Source organism: Bombus flavifrons, chromosome 15, assembly GCF_040668555.2.
Source record: "Bombus flavifrons isolate JBK064 chromosome 15, iyBomFlav1_principal, whole genome shotgun sequence".
Lineage (NCBI taxonomy): Eukaryota > Metazoa > Arthropoda > Insecta > Hymenoptera > Apidae > Bombus > Bombus flavifrons.
In genome coordinates this window covers 8123181-8148808 of record NC_138456.1, presented here as the reverse complement: position 1 = coordinate 8148808, position 25628 = coordinate 8123181, and the positions used below count along the sequence as shown (strand labels likewise).

The following is a 25628-nucleotide window of genomic DNA, read 5'->3' as shown; positions in this document are numbered from 1 at the left end:
AGATGATTTTAACGATTTAAATTACATTTGAATTAGGTTATTTCGTTTTCATTTGTACTCTATATTTTATGTAATTATAATATATTCATTGATGAACCAATAACAATAATTTTAACTTCTAATTTATATTTGATAAACATGTAAATATCCAAAATGTATACTTCATATTATGTAGAATACCAAAAGTTTGTGTTCAATATTTAAGCTGTCGATATTTCGTAATCGCTAGCGGCACCTCCGTCTTCTTCTTCCTGAAACAGACTTACCTTCACGAGATCGGAACGTTCGTGAACGACACGACGTCGGTAAAGAAAAAATGAAAAAGAATATATAATAGAATTTAAAACAAACGAGAAGTACGATGAAAACCATAATGTACAGCATATCGTAGTGAAATGTATTACTTCCTCTGGCGCATGCAAATATGATAAAAGAGAAAGTCAATAATATGAATAACAATGTGCCTCCTACGGAATATATATATATATATATATATATATATATATATATATATAATAAATATATAATAAATGTATATATATATATATACATATATACATTTATTTATATATAATACGTATGTACGTATATACGTATCGTACTTCTAGCCGCTTGAATGCACTATAAATACGGTGTGAAACTTTAGATATATAATAAATGTAATTATAAAATAGTGATAACAATGAAAAGATCGATGAAAATATGAGAGAAGAAAGAAAGTTGATGCATGCGAGATAATTAATCAGATATTTTAAGAGGAGAGCTCGAAGCTCTGAAAAAAGGAGAGAAAGAGAGAGAGAGAGAGAGAGAGAAAGAGAGAGAGAGAGAGCGATTTATTAATATAATGCTTTCTCTGATGTGAACAAAGGTAGAGTATTAATTTAAAAAGACGAGGCAGAAGATAGATAATGAGAGGTATATATATGCATGTATATGTATGTAAGAGAAAACACATGTAGTAAAGAACATAATCTGTTTGACTAAACAAGACCGTAACAAGAAAGATATCAGTCAGTAAACAGTAAGAAGAAAAAGTCCAGGCATAAAAAATAGAAAATGTGAAGGAAAAAAAGAATTCAGAAAAAAGAGAGTTAATGTACCCTATTGCTCATAGTCTGCGATGCTGATCGCCCGGAAGCTCCGACAATACGCCGACTCCTACCAACACAACAACAACAATGATCAGTGACTTTTCCTCGAATTCACAATAGCAGTGCGATTAGATGAAGCGGTATCATTAAGGACCTGCTTTATATTGTTCTTGAATCGTGTGAATTGTTTCAGAAATATTGCTTTTGTGTATTCCCTTTTATCATTGATCGTCTTCCCTAGGGTCTTTTTTTTTATAATATCATTCATAGGATGAAGTTATCCCCTTTTTCATCGACTGTCTTTCTTCTTAAAAAAGAATTTTAGGATATCATTCGTAGGATAAAATTATTCGTACGATGTAATTGATTGTTTGAAGGTCATTGGATAAAATAATTATTTGGATAAAATAATAATACAGCAGCTAATTTTGTCTGTCTTATATAAAATATCAAGTCCTAATTTTTCTTCTTCATTATAAATTTTTAGTTAAGAATTTTAAGATATCCTGTTGATAAGATATTTACAAAATTGAGAAAATTCTTGTAAGATTCAGTGGGAAGAAAATATAAAAAATTGTCCATAAACAAAAGGGTGAAAATATGCGTTATAAGAAATAGTGATGGCTCTCGTTAAACCATTTAACTTTCTCCCTTCCATTATGTTTCCCTATCTTCATCTAACAGAGGAGATAAAAAGCAGAGCATTTGCGTGACTCGAGCTCTGTATAGTTTCAAACGATAAATTCTAATACCTTAGGTTATACTGCTAATTTCTGACAAGTCTGACGTGAATCACACTCAATCGGTACTCATGCTTCATTATTATCTACTATTTCAGTCTTAAACTCGCCGTGTTCTTCCTCTTACATCATCAAACAAAAATCTTACATAAAATATTGCGTTATAGGTGATAATACTTCCACAGAAAAACGTTATTACACTTATACATATAATTCAACTGTATATTCAGAGAATTAATAATAAATGTCTGATTAATGCTATAGTTATAGCGTAAGTAAAAGTTTTCAAGTAATTTCATAAAATGCACGTATACTAAACTACAAAATAGTTCAATTCATTTTATAATTAATTTCCTTCCTATTAATGTAGTATATATTTTTAGTGTCTAAGATAATACAAGTCTGGCTCCAAATATTCATATACACAATTGGGAATACATTAACCAATGAAGTACTCATTGCAATGTTTAAAGAATAAAACAAATCTCTATATTCATTTCGAAATTATCACTTATTTGAAACTAGAACAAGAATGAAATGGAGAATATATTTTAGACAAAGTTTTTTTCCTACATAAAATACTGTTAGTTTTTTAATAACACATAACAAGAATATTAAAATTTATGCAAAGTATTCCAGATTTAAGAACATAAAATTTGTAATTTTTTCATTTGATGATAATAATCTATTCACCAACTGCATGTTTCGTTTCCGTAATTCTATCGAGAAATATTTGGAATTATATAAAAGTCCATAATCTAAGAAACAATAATAATTTTACACGTGTTTCTTTGTGTCTAACTAGTTTAAATATCAAAGTTTAAATTTAAGCTTGACATTGTAATAGAAAGAACAAATTATACTTGACTATTTCAGGCATCCTTCTGCGTCTGGTTCAAATCGAATCTCAAGACTCTTAAAATAAAACAGACATTTACATCTCAAGTACGGTAACAGCATCAAATTTCAATCAATCCACTTTCAATTACGTTTGCTTTCACTCTTTTATACTCCTTAAATATACACATATAAATGCACCAGTACAATCACTTAATCACTGATGTAACAGAACCACACGATTCTCTCTGTTCGTTTGCTCAAACCTCGGAAACCATTCTTTAAGAGTAAAGTGTTAGCACGCAGAGTAAATATTTGCAACATACCCTTTATCTCAAGTATGAGAAGTTCAGAAGTTCACTCAGAGCTACACTTAACACGTTCAGCGCCACGTTGCGCGGTTACCTGTGACCTATGATAGTCACCACAGCTTTGAAACTTTCACTAGTTTACCAAATTACTTTTTATCTCGATAATACTCGAGCAACGTGGCGTCAAAAACAGATCAAAGTATTAGATTGGTTGAGAAGTTTGTAGCGAAATCTAAGACAAATTTAAAGGTAAAGTACTCGTATGGAAATTACTAAACAATCTATTGTATTAATTTAATCTAATTTTACTAAAGAATACTAAATAATCTCCATGTATCGTTTTTCGATACTGATATTTCGTCACTTACTGTATAGTTTGGAATCAAATCCCATTACACTTGGGATCAGTCAAGGAGTTAAAAAAAGAAATTTAAAGAAAAAATTAGAAGCTATAATAAGTCATAAAGTAAGACATTAACGCTAGAATTACTGATCTGTAACGTCTGCCTAAATATACTCCACGTACATAATTTTAATTGAAGTAAAGTGTAATATATTGATTTTTCTATCCACGTAATTTACAGTCCCCGACTATCGAATTAGGACCACTGAAGATATAAAGCAGAAGACCGCAATGAAACAAAGAGAACAACCTCTTTTTTTGTTAGAAACCTACTGAACAATTAAACGTTCTCAACAGGAAGAAATTGTTTACGTATTTTCAAACTACAAATGGATGGTTCATATGATCGCAAAGGAAGCAACACGATATTTAAATCATTCCCTTTCATGTAAAGCAACAGATATGGTATTGTGTCAGAATATTAATGGGAGTAACTGTATCAAAACTTTGAACGCTTCCGTGGCTTTGAATGCATCCAAATCCAAGAATATACTGTATAACCGCAAAGGACATTAGGGGCTGTACTCTAAACATCTAATGTACGGCTTCTTACGTACCGAATATGGCCACGAAGCGTGGTTAACCTCTGAAATTCCTAGTCGCGATGTACCTGGTGGTACAGAACGGTTTGAAACAGACGGTTGAGAAGCGGCTGGCAGCTAATAAACAGCGACTTTGATATCTCGCGACCGCGTGTTTCTCATCTTGAAGCCGGTCGGCCCCGGTTATATGGGTTAGAACGCAATATTAGAGATTGTAGAGTCCCCTCTCGAGGGCAGCTAGCCTGCGAACCTCGACAGAGATTGCTGAGATATGAACCATTCTAGCACTTCTTCTGCCGGTTGGACCGCTTGGCTTTCAGGCCCACTCGAAAAACGCCTTTGGCTGCCACCTATTTAGGCGACACAGGCCGATCCGCTGCCAAAGAGACGAAACGAGAGAGATCTGGGTCGATGATTTCGATTGGGAAAGGGTCGTCACGCTCGTACAATTAGCGAAATCGTTGCGGCGTTTCTTGTTTAATAAAGCTGATACTGCTCGTTGTCCTCTCACTTCTCCTCTCCGACGGACAAACCAGACACGGTTATACTCTGACGCGAATAATTCAACATTGAACGTATGCCAAACGAACGACCAGCTGATATACGATTCTTGCTAATCCACTACGGATTCTTGACGAAGCCGCGCGAAAAATGCTATCCGCTTTACCTTGGTATGTTTGCTCGAGCGAGATTTGAGAAAGGAGGATTTGGTAATCGTTGTTCCGATTGGATACACTGGTTTTCATTGAATGTAATATGAGTTCTTCGGACGTCGTGTTAACTGACGTCATAAAATACAAATACGACTTTTTGAAATTTATAAACATCTATGGTGTCTGCTTATGATAAATAAATTTACGAGAATAAGTCGTTTGTTTTCCGAGATGTTGAATGTTATTGATATACTTGGAAATATAAAACTGTTAACTTCATGAAAAATCGATTTGTGTAGTTGGCTTCTGAGAAGCTCTCATAACGAGCAGAATAAGAATCTTTATCTATTTATAACAATTTTACCCTTTATACTGCACTGGCGCTATTAGAGGCATTAATAATGTGAAAATATTATATAACAGATAAGAAATGAATAAAACATGGTGTAGATAAGTTGACAGACATTTATAACTTCTTATCTTTTAAAGCAAAATACTTTGTTTCGAAAGATTATTTTGTCGAAGGATTGCAAAAGTCTACTAGATGATACTTAAATGTGTTCATCGTGACAGAAACAATGTTTATAATCTCATATGTTTATTTGTTGCGTTTATCAATTCCAAGAAAAAAGGAAAAAACTTATGAAAGGATATCGTAAAAAGAAAGATGCACTATGGCACTGACGAGGTAAGAAAAAGATGATGCTTAAATCATTTGGCAGAAAAGAAGAGAGAATTTCGTAATAGAGGGGCGGCACATGCCAACTTCCTGGTTCTCATAGTATTGAGTTGTTATATTTGTTATATACACGGATTTGCGATCCATACAGGGTGTGTTCTTAATGCGTGGAACTTGCCTCAAGGGGATTTCGAGCTTACAACTTGTCCACGAACTATGACTACTTTCCTACTATATATAGCGACTATTCTCAACTTTCTCGAATACAATAATTGATAGAAAGGAAAGAAGGCATAAAAAATGTACAAAGAACGAATATAATAAACAATTTAATGAATCAATTAAAAATAAACTTAACACGTTCATCTTAAACTTAAAGAAAATTATGTAATAACGTAAAAAAGTTATGATTATATACATACATAATGTAACATATGTATGTATACAGGGTGGTTGGTAACTGGTGGTACAAACGGAAAGGGGGTGATTCTACGCGAAAAAAGAAGTCGAAAATATAGAATAAAATTTTTTTTTATTTTTTATTTTTTTTTAATTTTTCCATCGAGACAACGATCTACAGTGAGATCCGTTATAACGAGACGTAATAAAGTGCACGCGTACCGAGCGAAAATTCAAAGTCGATTTTCTCGAAAACAAAGCCTCAAACGAAAAATTTTTATTCTATATTTTCGACTCCCTTTTTCGCGTAGAATCACCCCCTTTCCGCTTGTACCACCAGTTACCAATCACCCTGTATAAGAAGTGTTATGTAATAAATATATGAGGTATTTGTACACATACTAATCGTAATATATGTATGTAATATATGTACTAATGTAATATGAAAAAAGAATAAAGATGGAGAATTATTTTTCGTGAAATTAACATATGGATAAACGTGAACATTTCTAGAGACGTGAATTGATCCTCGTTCGATCCGGCCAATTTACCTTATCGAAGCAAAGCAGCTACGAAATATTTAATTGCATACAAAATTCAAGACTAATGGCTCTAAATTTTAAATGTATCGCAGGAAGTTGAACGAATCGAATACGCCTGGCTTAAATCGCGTTAAAGCTTTTCGACGCTCCAAAAATGTCCGAATTTGCAGTTTCACGTAGAATATCGAAGCTCGAAACTTCGCTCGAGACCGACATCAATCATTAAACTTCGAATTTCACTGAAAAATCCCACGCCCCCTGCACGAAACTGAAAATACGATCGAAACTAAAGTAAATAAGTACGTAACACAATGGAAACAAAACGGAAACTACAATTTCCCATTTTCATCAACGCTGAAATCCGCCTTTTGAGTATTAGACGACAAATATGCGACTTCAAGCTCAATTAAAGCGCATTAAACATGAAACTCCGATAAAGAAGACTAAACCTCGAAATGAGATTCTAACCAATGTCAAATAAAACCACATCTTAAGATGTGTTACAATTCCACTTTTATTTTCTTCGTGTAGAATTCTCAAATTTCTGAAAAAAGAGAAATTTCGAAATGAAATTTTAACTATAAATTATGTTGAACATAAAATCTATGGATCTATGAGATTTGTACATAAATTCCAAAATGACGAGAAAAAAACAATTTCCATTTATCCGAAACTATCAATTTACTTACAATCCTGTGACCGTGGCTTTTGTAAATTCGATACGCGACTGAAAACTCAATTGACGATATGCAATTAACTCGATTAAATGAAATTGTAACCGATGTCTCAGGAGATCAGTTCTAAAATTGACAAACAAGAGGACGAAAATATTTTGTAATTGAAACTTACCACAACGACCATAGTTACAAGAATGCCACTTCTATATTTCTTAAACAAAATTCTAAAAGGAAAAGGAACAATTTTAACGAATTTGAAACTATCAATTTACCTGCAACCCTGACACTTTTTTGGAATTTGATGATCAATCGAAAATTCAATTATATAAGCAAAGTTACAACCAGTGTATCGCAAAACTATCCCCAAAATTTACAAATACATATACGAACGAAAACATCTGATAACGAAAATGCTGTGTAATAAACGCGGTTACAACAATTCCACTTTTATATCCTTTTACACAAAAAAATCCACGCTGAACAAGAGACAATGTCAACGCATTCGAAGCTATCAATTTCCCTGCAATCCTGTCACCTATTTCCAAATTCGATACACGACCGAAAACACAATTAACGATGTGTTAAACACGTCGGATTCGGGATTCCAGCGGCCTAAAAACGTCGTATGGCAAACATTCAAGGTGAAATTTTTCCTGGAACCAGACCTATCCGCCAATTAGCCACAACCCAGTCTGTGACACGAGATATTTTCTGTCTGTGCGCGAAAAATGTCGAAGGGAACGCAAGTGGCTAGTGACGAATTTTCACGACGAACGAGAAGGAGAATCAACAGAAAAGAAAAGAAACATTGTGAACATACGGGAACGGGATTCTTGGAGAGAGCAGGAGACATAGGAATCGTAGGGGAAGGGATAAGAGAAGGATAACGGAGGGACATGGAGAAAGAAAGACAGAGCGAGGGAACGAATGCGTTGTAGCAGGGGGTGCAAAGAAGGAACGAAGAGAGAGGAGAAGGATGCGGAGTAAAGATAGAAGAGAGAGTAGAACGAGGACTACAATATGGGTCAGTTATTGATTGCTCCCTGGTCGACTCTGTAACGCCTACTATACACCTCCGCCGTTTCTATCTTGTTATCTTAGATTCCGAAACGCAACCACCACTTACCACCCTCTAACGTCGCCGAACCTATCTCTTTATTGGCATGTATGCAAATGTTATTAGACGATAGAGAGCAAGCGAAGGAAATACAGAGAGAAAGTAAAAGAGAGAGTATGAGAATGTGAGAGAGAGGGGGGAGGGGGAGAGAGAGAGAGAGCGAATAGTATGGGTGCTGCAATAACGTTTTCCTCGCCAGTGACGTGTATATATGGAATTTACCATGGGCCTCCGACCGACGACCGTTTAACGTTCGTCTCACACCACCACTGCCTCTCTGCATACGTGGCTGTATGTTTGTGTGTAATTTATTTTCGAACGATTCCGATCGATCCTAATGAGACATCGAAAGCTGTAAACGGGCGTGGTGGAAATGAATTTCAGAGCGAAATTAGGAAGCTGTGACGTGACTTTTTATCTTCTTCTTCTTTTTAAATGCACCCCTGGTTAAAAGTATCAGGATGCTTGCTTATTTTTGACACATTATATAATTAAATTGTTAAATTACGGAAAGTAGAATGTGTAATAATTTTATCATTTATAATTAGATTGTGAATGTTTATGCAAATCCGTATCTCTACCTATTATGAATAGACATAAAGCAGGAAGGGATTTGTTTCATCAACTATATGTATATCGTAATGAGTAACTTTGAATAATCAAAGTATCGATTTGGTAATTTTGCGCTGGAGGTATGCGTTTGTTGAAACTAGCTATTAATGTTGTATATTACTTTCGTGGTTGGGATTTCGTCATATTATGAACATGATTTCCGAATTTTAAAATGCAGTGTTATCTAAAAAATCAAAAAAGTTTGGCAAGATTTGTTTCGTTCCATTATTTGCTTTTCATATTATATTTTGCGAAACGTTATAATTATATTAGCTGCAGCAGAAATTATTACAGTTACGTTCAGATTTAGGATATGTGAAATTATTGGGATATTTACTGGACTACTAATATTGGAATAAATTATTTCAATCTAAACATTTTTGCTACGAACGATCACTAAATAATTTAAAGAATATTGAAATACATGTACATCAAAATTTGTTATTGAAAGGAGTAAAATTTTGAAATGATATGTTAAATAAATTACTTAATCCATAAATGATAAGACGAAATAATATGTGTTATATAACGATCCTTAATGCTCTTTTAAAAAGGTACGAACGAACTTATTACTCCACGTAATATATGCATAGGTCGATCAGGAAATGTGCACATTCACATTCACATTCACATTCACAATTACATTCACTGTAATAAGACATAGGATCGTTTACAAATTCAACGTCGTTTATCATAGATATTCACAAAGGTCCTAAATTCTTTATCGTAGGCTCTGGCGCAGCTATATAACGTTGCACATAATTTTTCGCAAATTCAATACTACGTTTGCATTGAAATAGGAGAAAACGAGGCGTAGCATGATGTGGAGATTAACTCACACAAGATAGAGAAACTTAAGCACGGATGAACCCAGTGTTCGGGATTTCTGTGGCTCTTGGTATTTCCATTTTTCACCCTTTCGCTTGGCTGCGAGCGAAACACGAAACGAAACGAAACGTGACTGCTCCTTTTGTTTCTTAACCTTTCTATTGCGCGGTTACGAGTTGTGTATTTTGCTTTTTCCTTTAATTTTTTTCTAAACGATAGCCTCGCGTTCCTTTTTAATGAAAACCGGCGAGAAAAATCGAATTTCATGCCGGGGAATTTTAAAGCGTTCGTCTACACGCACGAACTGCACTTCGATAATCGCGAAATGTGACCGCATGCATCTCGGAAAAATCGATTTACCTAAGTCGACGTGTTTCGTTCAACAAAAAATATCCCCATTCGAAAGGTTTTTCTTAATGAAACCAACCTTTAGATCGTTTTCTTCGTGCGGAGTGCGCGGAACTCGACGATATAGGAATTGAATTTCAAGACCTTCGTGGAAATTTCAATGCAGTAGCTGAATTTATCGAGCGAACTATTTTTTTTCAGTAAAAACGGGAACTGTAGAATTTCAGGTTGAATGGAGTTCTTGAAATTTATGACACGGTTAGCCCCTTTGCCTTGTGATTCTTTTCGGTTAGATCAATATACGGTATCCTGCCTAATTTTAACAATTTACGATGCAAACATTGTATCTATAAAGATCAATTATTTACGAAGAAAATAATTTTTCTTTTTCACAAAAGAAATGTCTATTTCCTTGAATTTACGAAATGAGGTTATTAAATCTCCAAAAGCAATTTTGTTTTTGGCAAAAATTAAAGATTGGCGATTCAAGAAATTTTCCTTTAAAGAAAGTAACCGCTCAAAAAATGTATCGATGCGTTGAACAGATTAAATTATACTTTAGAAACAAACATTTTGAAGATACTTTTTTTTAATGATAAACTAAAGATCACTTTAAGATTTATAACGTTAAAGATATCGATCTGTAATATCTGTCTAAATATTCTAAATGTTGATAGTTTTAATTGAAATAATATAAAGAAAACAAATATATATATATGTAAATAGGATTCGATATCAGTTTTATAAAAAGCATCTGCATGTTCAGTTAGTTCCATTGTGAAGAACATAATATTTTTTCTGTCCATTGTAGAGAGCATTAAGGGGAATTTAACAAGCACAAAACATGATAATTTTATTCATACAGTATCAAGTTTACAGCAATGATATGCGTCAGCGTTAACCATTTGCTGTTTCAGCGCTATTTCGAAAGCAAAACATTGATATATAGGGTGTCGTGAAAAAGGATCTGATATTTTGTGAGCTTATAGTACTTAATTCTTGGAAGTGCAAAATGTTTAATGAACATACAGTGGCGAAGATATAAATAGAAATATATCACGCGTGAGATATGTATTATTCATATCTAAATTTATATTACTGTCCTATAAAATAAAATATTCGCGAAACAATACTGAATATTCAAGAAATATATCACGTTTTAGGCAAAAATATATTTAAAATGTATAAAATAACTTAATCAGGCAAATTATCAGAATTAAATGCACCTAATATTAGATATGTATCAATATTAAATATGAACACAAATTTTGAATGAAAATTTCATTGTCTTTATATCTCCATTTGCCTTTTCCCATCTTTCTTGCTATTCATCAAATTTTCCATTAATCGTTCCGATAATCGAGGTTCCACTGTGATTTAAAAACAGTAACCTTCGAAGATCAATTAATTATCACCTTTTCCCATCTGAGAAAATTCTACAGAAGTCTACAGAAATCTACAGAAGTTTTCAAAGCAGAGCAACAATTTTATTTATTAAAAGAGCCCCTTTAAACGATTTCAGCTGATAAGTATCAAATATCTCTGACAAGGACTCCGTTCAAAAAGAACCGCGTGGCCGTCGATAATTGGGGAATCGGACTCAGGACACTCACAGAAATCTCAAGACGAGACTGACAATTCAATTTAGCCATACAAGGTGACTCCAAAATAGCTATCTATTCTTAAAACCGTTCCGCCCTGAATCGATCATTCAATTTCCCTCTCCGTGCTATTTGTATTTTCATCTTCTATTCCTTCTCTTCTCCAAGAAACATCGAATGGAATGTAATAGTGGAAGAAATGTAGAAGACAATCATGGGCCTCGATATAAAAATCTCTACATGACAATCAGTTTCTTCAAAACTCTGTAACGATGTTATTTTATTTTGATATAAACTCTGTTAAAGTATACAGTACGTCTCTGTAATTACGGTTCAACTAGGAAGCAGATTATTCTTCATTAAGAAATACGTCGACAATGCGAAACGAAATTTTCGCATATGAAACTTCGTTTATGGTAAAAGTGATTTTAAAAATTCATTAGATACATTTGCACCAACTATATTCTATTTAGCGCATATGCAAAAAGTTTAGAAGGTAAATGGTGCGAGAGAGCAAAATAATTTTACAAAATGGAATTTTATTTGATAAAAGCAATGAAGAGATGTAAAACATTATAACGAACTCTTAAGAAATAAAAAACAGAGTCAATGAATGTAACATATGAAACTTTTCCTAGCAATTGAAATAGATTAGAAAAATATTTGATAAAAACAGGTAAAGAATCAAATATCTCTAGAAATCGTGCTTGCTCTAAATAGTTGATTGGTCACATCGTTTTGAAGCTTCATTTCGAAGCAAAGAATGGTCACCCTTTATAATAATACCATCGAATTTTTGTTTTACTATAAATATAAATAGCGATCAATTCTGACATACAGAATTTATCTCTGTATCGGTAAATACAGTTACCGATTATGCATAACGTTTCGTTTCTTTTCTTTCTTTTCTTTCATCCAATGTATTTTTAACAGAACTTATAATAAGATCAGGTACATCCCGCAAAATGGAACATTTAACGAAGAGAAACACGATTTGTCAACGCCAAGCACAGGGACACGAATTTTACAACTGCTCGGTTCGTCCACCCATTCCAGGGGCAACATAAATTAATCACCGATGTATATATATTGACACTATGTAAATCACGCACGGATTATGCAAATTCGACGAGCACACACCCGCCGCGTAATCATTTCGCGAGTTATTGCACGAGACGACCGGCACGGAAACGAGAAAAAGATTTGAAGTGAAAACGCACTCGAACGATGCGAATAAACAGACACTTAAAACCTCGTTACTTTGTTTCTATTCGTTTTTTCTTTCTTTAGATTTTGTATTTCTCCCCACATTTTTATATAATATTAAGTAGGAGAAAAAGAGAATAAAACATCGGAATCACGCGATGTTGGAGCGAACGGCGATAAACATGGAATTTAATAGCGCAAGAAACGCGTTTTTTCGCAGCCGGCTTTGATTTGAAGGAAACGCGCCCAATCCTAATCCTTGCCTTTCATTTAGCTTTCGCTTAACGATCGCGCTGTCGTTAATCCGTCGAGCTCTTAACGTGGCAGAAAATTATTCCAAGTAATTACAAGACGAACCAAACAACGCGTAACACTGCACCAAGCTTCACAAACGATCGATCATCTTGGAAATATATGCACAATTTTAAACGATGCATCACTCAATTTATTAAGTATTTCGTTTCATTTAATCTTTACTCTCTATGCTTCGCTCAAATGATTGCTCCAACTTACAGAAAAATCGTTAAACCTTAGCATCCACATCAAAACCACGTGAAAATGATCTGCATCTGATCAAGCAGGAGCACGTGCAGTCTGGCTTGGCAATTTTTCGCAAGGAAGATGCGGTTCAGAAGTTTACCGACGTTAATGGAGCAGCTCAACACGGATTTAACGCGCCATTTAACGCAAGAATATTTGCATAGGCCCGATAAAGCGTATCAGCCGTAGAACAAAGCGTTCGCGATGACACGGCCAAGTGTGAATCCAGCCTGCGGCAACAATTTCGTTCTTCAGCGACGTTTTCAACTGGATGGAGGATCTAGCGGCGATTGGAAGGATACGGAGGAAAAAGGGAACAAGCGGACTAGTAGCGAAATTTCGTCGCCTTTTTCAACCAGATATTACGTAACCGTGTCGCTTTCACAAAAATGACAAAAAAAAAAAAAAGGAAAAAAGAAAGAAAAAGGAAAACGCGTTTCGATCGCGCCACGATTTCTCCCGAAGCCTGAAGCTGTTGGCTACTAGCAGAGAACGAATCTAAGCGGCATGCTCCATTTTCAACGATCAATCCGTATGGCACGTTGAACAGAGACGTTTCGACGTTTTATCGCGAGAATTAATCGACGTCGTTAAAAGCGGGCATTCACGCTGCAATGTTCGACTCCACGCCACCGGGCAACCTGTTAGTCATTATCCCATGCCCGTTGCGCCCAGTCACGTCCTATAAGCTCGCGGTAATTGACTTTGGATAATGGTTAATGGCGACTCAAGCTAGGTTTGACCGGTATCAAACATTCTTCCAGTTTTTCTTAGATTTATATGGTAGTTTGTGGTATAGCTATCAGATACGATACTTGATATGACAATAGAAGATAAAGATTGTTAAGAGTACACTGTTCGAAATAAGTAAGGCAGACAGACATGGAATGTCTTGAGAAAGAAGTTAGTTTTTCTTTAAGTGATATAGTATAAAAGGAAAAATATGTAAAATTCTATAGTGCTGAGTACAACTGTTAAATTTCTAAGTTATCGAACGTTCGAGTTTCTAAATTTTCTTCCTATTTAATACTATTTGCTTTCTCACTTCTGATTGGAACAAATTATTACAGGAAGCTTCACTGTACCTCCTGCTACTGTATCTTCCAGTTATTACCTATTAAGAAGTTTAAATAATTTTCTACGTTGAAAAAGATTCAACGATAGCGAGGCACTAAAGACTGTAGTGGTTACATTCTTCAATTCAAACGTTACCGAATGTTTCGAACTAGATATCGAAGATTTGATGGCAACGATGGTAGGAAGTTAGTAAAAATGGCTAAACTTATTTCTCTGTATATGATTTTCGTAATAAAGTTTATACAAAAATACACAACAACCTTCGAAATGACCTGCGACAAAGTGCAATCAATTCGAAAAAAGAAATCCACTTCTTCCCCAAAACGTGAAATGAAAAACAGATATCGTGGAACAATGTCTGTATATATTCCAGGCCGAAGCTATCAGCCGGTCACAGTCGATTTGGAGGAAACTGACTGTCACCTAGATTCTAGAGAAACAGGGTGCGCATCAATTAATTCCCGCATTGTAGCCAGGTTGGACAATACTTCTTTCAGGAGGGCGGTGATACGCCGCGCAGATAGTTTCCCCTAATTGTTTTGAGCAGTGCATCAGTTTGTTTTGTCTTGTTCAAAGGCTAACACGCGACTAACTTTGTTGACGCACGAGGGGCGGCGCATTTGCCTTGCCGCGCTGATAAACGCGCGCCGCATTTGCGAGCCTATTTTCGCGCCGTGAGCTTTTTTTAGACGGCCTCTGAGCAGTGCGTATATCACTCCCTAGAGATCTATGGCGATGTACAGGCCACCGGAAACTGGGGAAATACGAGAGAAACCGCACCGTGAACGGGATCTCAAACGAAACGGTGAACGACCGCGGAGAGGAATATTTAATTTTTAATTCTTCGAGTTATTCTGGTTTCGCTTGAAGGTTTATCGTGTATAATTTATAGATTTATCGGAGACTATTTTAATGCAGTAAGTGATGAAGTATTTGATACTAGTTAATAATAATATCGTAGATTTCAGAAGGAAGCAAGTACTACCTGACGTGACTGAAAATACTAGTAGAGAGAATGGAAGAAGTCGTAGTTGCGATAATTGTTCAGTTAAAGTTCAGTTGTAGTAGAATACTATTTTGTGTTGTAGTAAAACGGTGTAAGAAATTAAAGCACAACTGGAAAATTCTTTCTTAGACGAGATCATTCTTTATGATTGAAGTTGGAAATTTTCGCATGAACTATTTTAATTGTAACTATAATTAATAATTTTGATAATGCTATTCTAATCATTTATATGTACATAAGGATTGTCGTTAAGGACAAATTTTTTCACAGCAAGAAGCGTAAGTGCACAGCTTAAAGAGAATCAGATCGTTCAGCACAGACAGTAACAGTTTCTCCCTCCATTTACTTAAGGCCACAAAACCTAAGAGTAAATAATCTCCAACATGATAAACTCCTCGATAAAATACCACTGACACAAAACCAAATCTCCCCAGTAAAAAAAAAAAATGTATTCGGTATCCCAAACTTACTTTTACGCAAGAGATACACGAATTATGCAGTTGTATTATGATTTCATTTTCCTTCCACATAATACATTATTAACGCGCGAGCAAAAATGTATAAAAAAGAATGCACTAAGAAAAAGAAAAAGTTTCTCAACTTGCAGTCTCACAACAACGGGGATAAAACTCGCGTGAAAGACTCGTAGGAGGCGATTATTAGGGCCTGTGAGTCATCCGTTTCCGAGCGAAACGAATCTCATTCATGCGAGCGAAAATCGGTGGGAAAGATCCTCGGAATCGGGCGCCGTCGGATCGATCGTTCCCGATTTAAACGGAAGTTCGCCTCTTTTTTTCCTTCTTTTTCCTCTGAAACGCGCTCAATTTTTCGAGGCGTGCCGATTACGGGTCGTGACGATTTTGCTCGATGCGCCCGCTCGAAAAAAAAACCAGCATTATGTCTCTCCGACATAATATTTTTACTGTCGCTGACTGGAATAAGCGCAGATCGATAGTTATATTTATAAACGCGTCATTCTGAAGCAAAATTCGTGGAAAATAGATGAAGCAGACAGGCAAGAGCACGCCTCGGGAAACAGGCTCGGTTCTGCCAGAATTAAACTACGAATGCAAGTTCCGCCATCCAGTTATCAGTTTTTAGCTTCGAGTAATCGTCAGTTTCGCGAGCGTCAAAGGATTGAAGCGTTGCTGCTATACACTCTAGACGCTCCACGGATGGGATCGAGAAACGTATTATAACCAGTAAATAGCAATACATACTACGACTAGAAAGATACGTAATAACGTCGACTCTGGATAGAATGAAATTTACGTGAATGGAGAAGCTCCAGTCTCGTTTCTAATTACGCCGCGTACAATGCGACGGAGATGCTGGGGTGTTAAGAATGTTGGCTCTACAAAGAGTGTTTGATATTCGTTAAGCTCAGAGATCTTGGAGAAGGATCCTTTTTAGTTCTGCTTGGGCAATTTCTAGTTTCACGTGGATTCGTTTTTATCTCTGGTTAAACAGACGGTGAAAGTTTGAAACTCCTTAAATTATATAAATAATAAAGTAATTCGAGAATTTTATATAGAATTATCACTAAATTCATGCACATATCCTTTTTAATGTTGAATCAATCTGGAATTTGTTTCTAAGTATTTTAAAAATTAAAAATTAGTAGTAATAGCGAAGAATCGTGTAAAAGAGAAAATATGGTTGATCTATACTACTTAGTATATGCTTAGTATTGACTTAGTATCGAGGGAAATAAACCAGTCGTGTAAATTTCGTAATATCCTCCTTTGCAGAATATTTTACGCAATAAAAATTTAAACAAATTATTTTAAATCATTAATTGCTTATAAAGAACTTGTAATTTTAATTAGCCGAGAAAAAATTTGAAACTAGGATAATAAATACGATTTTAATATTGGAGAAACGATAAAAGAATTTTCCGCGAGAAAACAATTTACAAGGAAACCTTAAATGCAAAAACATTTGACTTGTGGAAGCCTGCGGAATTTTAGTTGCGGGAAAGTTCGGGTACAGGAAATTAGATCGAGTTGAACCATTCAAATCTCTCCTCTGCCATTTTTCCCTATGTTCAATTCATAAAGAAAAAAAGACCATTCAACCGGATTATCGGACTATTATTCGAATCCGGATCTTTACCAGACAATTGCTTTACCGAATCGATCAATCCAAGCTGTCAACAGATTTCTGTTCCCAAATCCAAACGGTAGAAAATTCCTATATCTATTTTTATATCAAATAAGAATCTGACGACAGCGTGACCAATTTCACAAAACGATTTTATTGTTGCTTTTTCCAGGTATTTCTACGAAATTTGGCAGGATGGCTCGGTAGGATATTCGAATATCCAAATAACATACAAATGTGTACAAGTATGTACAAGTATATAATGTTTCTTGGATTTAGCTCTGTTATTATTCTCGAATTATTATATCTCAATCTTATTCTTGTTTCAGAAAGTGAAAAGAGTTATAATATTTTTAAAAAAACTGTAGCACAGAATTGAAGCAAAAGTTTATACATATCGATATTAATTTGTTTATTAAACTTGAGAATCGTAACACATACACATTTGAGTATTTAAATAGCATATATATAATATAATATAATAATATATATAATATAATATAATATAATATAATAATATATAATATATTATATTATATATAATATAATATAATATAATATAATATAATATAATATAATATAATATAATATAATAGCATATATAATACTTTCTCTATCTCTATCAATCTCGATCCCATTCGTGTGTCAGCCGCGTGTCATCCAACTTAATCAGCAAAACTAAGGTGAACAATGGAATTAAGCGACTTACGGGTGAGAGACGCGCCGGTGCAGGCTTCTCACAGACATGGCTCTGTTCTTGCGATTGGAGCTCGAGGTCGATCCGTTGGCGCTTCCGTTCGGCGTGGTATGGCGTGGCGCAGCTGCTGGGGGAGCGGACTGCTCCCCCGTGGCCGCCACGGCCACCGCCGCCGACGTGAGGCCCCCCGAGGTCGCCAGGCCGGTACGCCGAAACGGGCCCGAGCTAGCCGCTAGTCGGCGTGCTAATCTGCGGGCGAGCCGACGGGCCAGGCGCGCCCCTGCAGCACCGGCACCCACGCTGACGGTCTTTCTGTCCCACCCCCCGTGGCCAGGGGGTGGTACACGATGCCTGGTGACTGCTCCGGCGACGCTGTTCTAAAGCTTTCTCTCCTCTCTTCGCGCCTAGCTTCACCTTCACTACGCGGCTCCTTACCGGCCTGATCACTGCCTCTCACCTAGGCCTCTCGTAGGATCAACGTCACTTTGCTTTGCATCAGCGCCGTTCAGTATGCTAATAGAAAGCTTCTGGTCGCTCGTGTGGTGCTTTTGATCTTGAGCCCTCTGCTTCTTGTAATGTTGCGACGTTATGCGGTTCAACTGACTGAAAAAGAGGCAGAAGGTTTAGTTGGATTGGTTTTGGCGATTTTGTAAGGAGTTTTTATTCAAATGTACATATGTGTATATAATTCGAAATGTGTATGTGTATATAGATTGAAAAATCTTAGGACAATTATTACATTAACTTAAAACTTGGAAAAAATTTAGTAGTTAATAAAGACATTAAGCTGCTGATCATATGTTACAAGACCGACCTCCGAGCAGCGCGAGGAACCGGCGGGGATATTTTATGGAAATATGGTTAGAGTATGTTAACAGGTATGTGGACGAACCACACGCGAAGTCGAAGAACCGGTAGGAATATTGTTTGCGAAAGCAAACCTGATGCTTAATCAGGGAACTTTTAAAATGAAGTCACTTGCGGACGAAAATGGTCTTAGGAAAAAGCGCAACGAACCAGACGCGCAATGGGGGAGTCACTAGGGAAGACAGTGCAAGCGAACTCGATGCGAAGTTGAGGAGGTTCTAGAAGGTTGGAAAATAGCATAGACGAACTTGAACGCGAATCTGAGAGCTATTAAGCGAAGATGAACCTAATACGAAATCAGGGAATTGCAGGAGAGATTTAGTTTTCGTGTACGAATCTGATGCGAAATTGGGGATCCACTGGATTGGAAAGATCTTTTCTGGATTGAGACGCACGCGCGTGAGAATGAACATAATAGGAAATCAGGGAATCGTAGGAAATGTTAATAAGCCGTCTTAACTTTGATTAACGAAAATCGACACGAAAGTTCATTAGTGAAGATGGAGAAACTGATTTTGAAGTTTCTCTAAATACACGTTCACTTGACCATATCTCAAAGAATGGTACCATAATTCTATACAAATATAAGTAATCTACGTTTTGAATGAAATATTTATTTTTTTAATTATCAATTTTTAAAAATGTATATGTACATAAATTAATCATAAATTAAATCAAAAATTAAAAATGTTCTAAATGACAATAATTTTATTATAATATTTTTAATTTAATTTTTATAAATAGATAATTTTAATTTGATAAAATTTTCATTATAATATTATAATTTTTCATTAAAAGAAACAGCCTCATTTATTCATAACATATACAAACAAAAATCAAGTAGAACGGTGCCGCGTCGAACTGCTGTTCCATTTCGTCCAACCTGTTCTTGGCCAAGTGCACGCGTACTCGACGAATTTTTAAAATCGATTTCTCTCATAACCTGCTACGAAAAAACTTCATTCCACATTCTCCACTCATATTTACACAAGAAATAATTTGCTTGTTGATTGTTAAGTAAATTTTACATACTTTTACTAAATCTTGTGCGGTAACAACCATTACATGCAAAATAAATTCACGATAATCAAGATATTGTTTTTGACATTTCTGTAGTTGAAGCTGAACAGGTTGTACACCTCTTCTCAATAAGAGGTCTGTCTATTGCACAATAAATTACTAGTTAATAATATTAATCAATTAATAAGTAACAAAATGCAGGTAAGAGATTTCTTTTCTTTGACTTGTATTTTATAAAATTTATTTGCAAAATTTTCTTTATTTTAATATCAACTTTGTATTGGTTATGTGAAAAAAGCAATTGAATGCCAACATTATCTTTTTCTTTGATTTTAAAATTAAATACATGTTTCTGTTAGCGTGTTAAGCATTTCAAAGACATTATACTGAACGTTATAATGTTGTATTTACAATATTCTGAGTATCACAGATACTATTGGTCTTACACAAAAGTTCGTTGATTTGGACCTAACTATTTCCATTTTCAATTATTTATTAAAATAAATAAATCATGAAAATAAACTGATCGTGTGTAGTTTGCTATCGATATTGGTAATTTGTAACTTGTGACATAAAATTTCATTAAAAATATTAATTCAGTGGTGCAAAAGAGCTCTGGGATTCACGACAGAATAAGAATGAATTTGAATGAGTTAACCATGTTACATGCATACATACGATTAAACCGAGTAGTTCGAGTCAGTTTTTTTTTCTTTGTCTAAAGAAGCACGACTATTTTGCTCAATCTCGTGTAGCACGAATTTCGCGTGATTTCTACGCGACACTTAACGTATACACGTGATTTTTATCGTTGATCACAACGTATTACTGTACGAGCACCGTGTTGATTCGCGTTTCGTGGCCCCGAGACCATTTTCGAGTTGCGTGGCTCATTTGCAATGATAACACGGAAACAAAGTCAAGGCCGTTCGAACACAACGCATTCGAATAATAAAAAGAAAAAAGATAATACTTCAAAGAACGATTCGCCTTCGTCTAACATTATATTCCAAATGCTTATCCTATTTTCCTTGATTCTAGCCAGAAACGAAGGGAATAATAAACGCGATTCACGAATCTAAAACGCGAGAAGGCTTTTCTGTATCGCTCGTCGGAAGACAAAACAGAAAAATAAAACAGAACTTTAAACGCAGAGGCAGTAGCCAATTAATTTTCACGCCGTCTTCCTGCTCTTCGCTCGACGATTCTTTTCGGATCTCTACCTAATTTTAATTATCTTCCAACACATGAAAAAACTGTGCGATGCTTTGGTTTTCTTCTGTTTAACGTACGATCCGCGTCTATTTACGTGGTTCCAAGTAGTAAAGCCAACTGAAAACTGTGTCAAATAAAATCGTTAACGAAAAAAAAAAAGAAAAGAAGGGCTCGACGGTCTTGCAATTGACATATAAATTGTCTTTGAACTCACACGTAATTAGTCATTGGAACATTAACCCACTATTAGAATCAGTGAATCGTGGATGACCCACAAGAGCTGGAATTTCAGAGTAGCTTATCTTAATTTGAATCTTATATTCTACGTGATAAAGACCAGCAATGTATTTTAAAATTAAATACCTATGATCATAGTTATGATAATAATAATAAGGATAACAGTAAGGAGCGGATGAAAAATATACTACGTACTTGCGAAAGAATCACGAGGTGGCTGAGAACGCGACTCGAAACCGGCGATTCATTCCACTTTGTTTCTGGATAGGTCGGTACACGCGATTCGACGTCAGTGATCGAACATCAGGCTTTCCTCGGTGTGGTTATCGGTGTATCACAGTTTGTAGATCCGACGCATGCCCCACGATCGACCATCGTTTCCATTAATTACACTCGCATTTCAGCCTGGCACTGTGTCGCGCCCCCTTTCATTCACACCCATCTCCTTGAGCGCACGTGTTCACCTAATTCTCGTTTAATATATCTTAGTATCACAATGGACGTTTTTTTATATTTTTCTATCTTGCTTGTGTTTAATAATTTATATACTTCCTCCGCTTCTTATTCGCCCGTCTCTCTTTTTTCTTCTTCGTCTTTTTCTCTTTAATATTTGTTTATAACCTTAAGTTTAGAAATCACAGTCGCGAATTGATACGGATCACCGTAGCATGTGCAGCTGCTGTTGCCGTTGCTCTCTCAGAAACGAAACCACACTGTCTCGTATACCCAGCATGCCCTTCTATCTTTCTCTTATTCTTTCTTTATCATTCTCAACACGCTGCACACGATTGGTACGACTAGTCACCGATTATTCTCCTTGAGATACGATGGTTAGTCGCTGAACGATTCTCGTTCTCGAAGGGCTCCACATACACGCCGTTCTCTTCAGTTCTTTTATTTTGCTTTCTCTTTTTTTCTTCCTTTTTCTTTTCTATATTTATTAATATTCGTTCTAGGACGGAATGCGCGTGATTCGTTCGCCAGCCGTGTGTGTGCGGGCCGTCTCTCACCTGTTCGACACGAAAATTCGACACGAGAGAAAGCACAGGATTATTCCGCGTCTATCTGCCTCTGAAAGGAGTTTCACTATCGACCATCAATGCGCACGTGCAGCCGACGGGCAATGTGCCGAATCCTCTCGCTCGTCGTCACTCTGACGAGGAGGCCACATAAAAACGACGTCGACGGGGCGCCTCTCAGAATCGAGACACAGCTACGAGTTGCGAAAAACGAGTTATCGCAGTCGCGTACTTCCTCGCCTTGTTTCGTTCTTGCTGCACTCCTCGTTTCTTCGCTACAAAGCGATTCTTCACATTCGGCTTGGCCACGCACGAGCGTCGAGGTGCCATCCTCTCGTTTTCTCCACCGATCTGCTATATTCGCTTTCCTTTTCTTCTTCGATCCACCTCACGTTCTCTATTTCTTTCTTCGTCTCCCCCCTATTACTCTCAATTTTCTTTATTTCTTCCTCCTTCTCGTTATTACTGATCACCGTGCGTTTCGTCTCCCTCCGTCGACGATGTATCCAAGCATCGTTTGGAAGAAGCAGATGTGGCGACCGTTGTTCTCCCCTGTCGATCCTGTCAAAAATGACACATCTCAGCTAAGTGTCATCGTCACTGAACGTCGGTGCGCATCTCCGGCGGCAGTTCGACGGCATGGCAACCTACACACGTAACAAGACTCGGTGGCGCGATAGTCTCGATGCCGTGCGACCGTCAATCGATCGAAAATCATCTGCCCGCTTCGAGTCGTACTCCTCCGTTCCTCGCTGGCACGCTTCGACTCGATCCAGCTGTGTTCCTCGCAATCCCATCGACTCTTCTGCTCCAAGTAGGAAGCGGGAAGGGAATCGACGTTGACTGACGACAACGACCACCGCGACAAGCTGTCACTTCGTTCTTGATGCTCGCCTCGTTTATTCGATCGCCACACTGTTTCTAACGATATATCCGTTCCGGGTTCTGGCAACGGCCCCCAACGACATCTGATTTTCTTCGATTGCGATCCCGCCGCTTTTCCGGCAATCAACCCCGCTCTTCCTCCCCTTTTATCCAAGCCTATCAGTACCTGTTCTCACTTGTCCTCTCTATTTTTTCTCCTTTGGCTTTTCTATCTTCGTCGTCCGCGTTATTCGGATAGATGTAGCCAGTCTCCACTAGTGGCCGCGCACACGCTTCCTCTGTCTCTCTCGTTCAATCGCGACCAGCCATTATTACCAAGTAATCCCGCGACTGCTTAATTACTCTCGATACCGCACTCACCGCCAATATATCTCGATACTTCCCCTCGAAGCACGAGACACCGATGACACGGTCTGCTCGCGTGACCCGTTTACGTTCCGCAATTTCCTTGCTCGTGATGATATCACCAGCTTCTTTTCTCTCTTTCTGTTTCTCTCCCTTCCCCTTTTTGTCTACTTGTCTATCTAAATTGTCCTGTCTACAGTTCACTCTACGTTGTCCGCATTCCACTCTTCCGAGGACCGGTTGTTCGTTTCGACGTGTGGCGCACCGTTGGTCCTTTTCTGCGACTGTCAAACGAAAAGAGACTCGTTACGAAGAATCGAACAGCACGATGTCCACGGTGTCAAATGTGTCGAGCTGCTTCAATTGTTCCTTTATTTCTTTTATTTTTTTTTTTTTTTTCTTACTGTTAGAGACACACGCGCGCGCGAATTTCTCCTTGTCTTTCCTTTTCCCCCCACCCCGTTGCCCTTTATTCACGGTTATCTCTTAACCTCGGCACCTATGATTCCTCTTACGTTTGCTCCTGTCTCCCTTTCTCTCCCTCACACGCTCGCACTCACCTCGTCCAAACGTACACTCTCTTTCGTTTTCTCTCTCTCGCTTTTCTTTCTCTCGCGACTTTCATTCATTTCGACATACTCGAAGGGCGCGACGTTTCCTTTAAGACGATCCTATACACGCGCCCCGCTCCTGTCCTTATCGATTATGACGCATACTGCATGGAGAAAGGCTGCCCACCCGTCGACGACCAAAAAGGATTCCCCGCGTGAACAGTTCGCAGATCCCTCTGTTCGCCTAGCCCACGACAAGAGAATCCGCGAGAATCCGTGCACGGGTGTCGCAAGTGTGTGTATGGGTGCCTGCGGCAGCCGTGTTACGTATACAAGCGTAACCCCGACCTCGATGTTAGGCGGCTGATAGCCGGCCTCACACTGATACGGCTCCGTCGTTACGACCACGGGCCATACCCGCCCCTTCGACACCCCCGCCATGTCATCCGAAAAAAAAAACTACACCCCCCTTTAGGGGGACGACCGCCGCGCCTCCATGTGGCATTTCTGCCAAGCGATTCGTCGGCCCTTCGATTCCTACACTATGCGCTTGCGTTAACCGCCGAACCTACGTTTTTCGGACAGAATTGCATGCTGTTCCGTGCCACCTGACATTTTTTCATGGCTAGAATACTGCGAACATTCCAATCGAATATTTCAAATGCAACCCTTTCACGATACAATTCGTTAAGGCGTTATTGGAACGTACGCTTCGATTTTATTATGTATCACGTTTAAGGAGACTTAGAATAAAATGTAAAAGCTTCATTCATGCAAATTGTATATTTTATTTGTAGTCCTCAAAAATAGACGTAAATGTATGTTTCTAGCCTAAGTACATATGTCTTGTTGTTTTGATACAGTTTGAAAAACATTAAACAACGTGTGCGCCACGTTTCTCCGTATATATGTAGAAACATATGCATATAAGTCGAAATAATAAAAAGGATATGAACTTGAATTATTTTTTATTCTCATAGTTTATTTCTATATTTTTCGATAACGTGAAATATGTATTTTACGGATTAGCTTCTATCTTAATTAATATTTAATTGTTCATAAAAGAAATAAAGTTTAACAATAAGAGTTTATCGTTTACATAAATAATAACACGTAGAAGAGTATCTTCCGATTCTTTTCATGAAAATTCACTAGTAATGTTCCATTTGAGGCTATATGTTGAACATTTAATTGCGTGTGTAAAGGAATATTGCAGGACTGTACTTTATGTGGCGTTTCCTGCGGCACGAACTAACACTGAGGTTATACGATACCGAAATCACATATACATTGACTACGTTTAATCGATGCCGCTGATAAAACCAGCATGAATATATATATATAAAGGACGAATTTCGTGCTGTTAAATTTGTACTTTATACCGAATGATAATTTATTGAGAATAAATGTAGTCTTTGCAATGTAAAATTTGTTAAGATATTAGAGTACATCATTTACAACATGTGTTAAATATTTTCGA

The 25628-nt window shown here is 36.9% G+C and overlaps 1 protein-coding gene across 9 annotated transcripts in view; it reads right to left on the bottom strand.

Annotated features, from left to right (window-relative positions):
- Nucleotides 1-24516, bottom strand: part of Ih (hyperpolarization activated cyclic nucleotide gated potassium channel Ih) — a 236678-nt gene extending 212162 nt beyond the window's left edge. For 2 of the 9 annotated variants that reach the window (XM_069128326.1, XM_069128335.1), the window contains exons 1-2: nucleotides 21544-24516; nucleotides 18022-18612 (exon numbers count right to left, since the gene is read on the bottom strand). In XM_069128326.1, the coding sequence (XP_068984427.1) occupies nucleotides 18022-18059 (38 nt within the window). In that variant the 5' untranslated portion in view covers nucleotides 18060-18612; nucleotides 21544-24516. The remainder of the gene's footprint in view (nucleotides 1-18021; nucleotides 18613-21543) is intronic. The other 7 variants (XM_069128329.1, XM_069128330.1, XM_069128331.1 and 4 more) reach the window with 5 other exon arrangements.
- Nucleotides 24517-25628: the final 1112 nt, after the last annotated feature.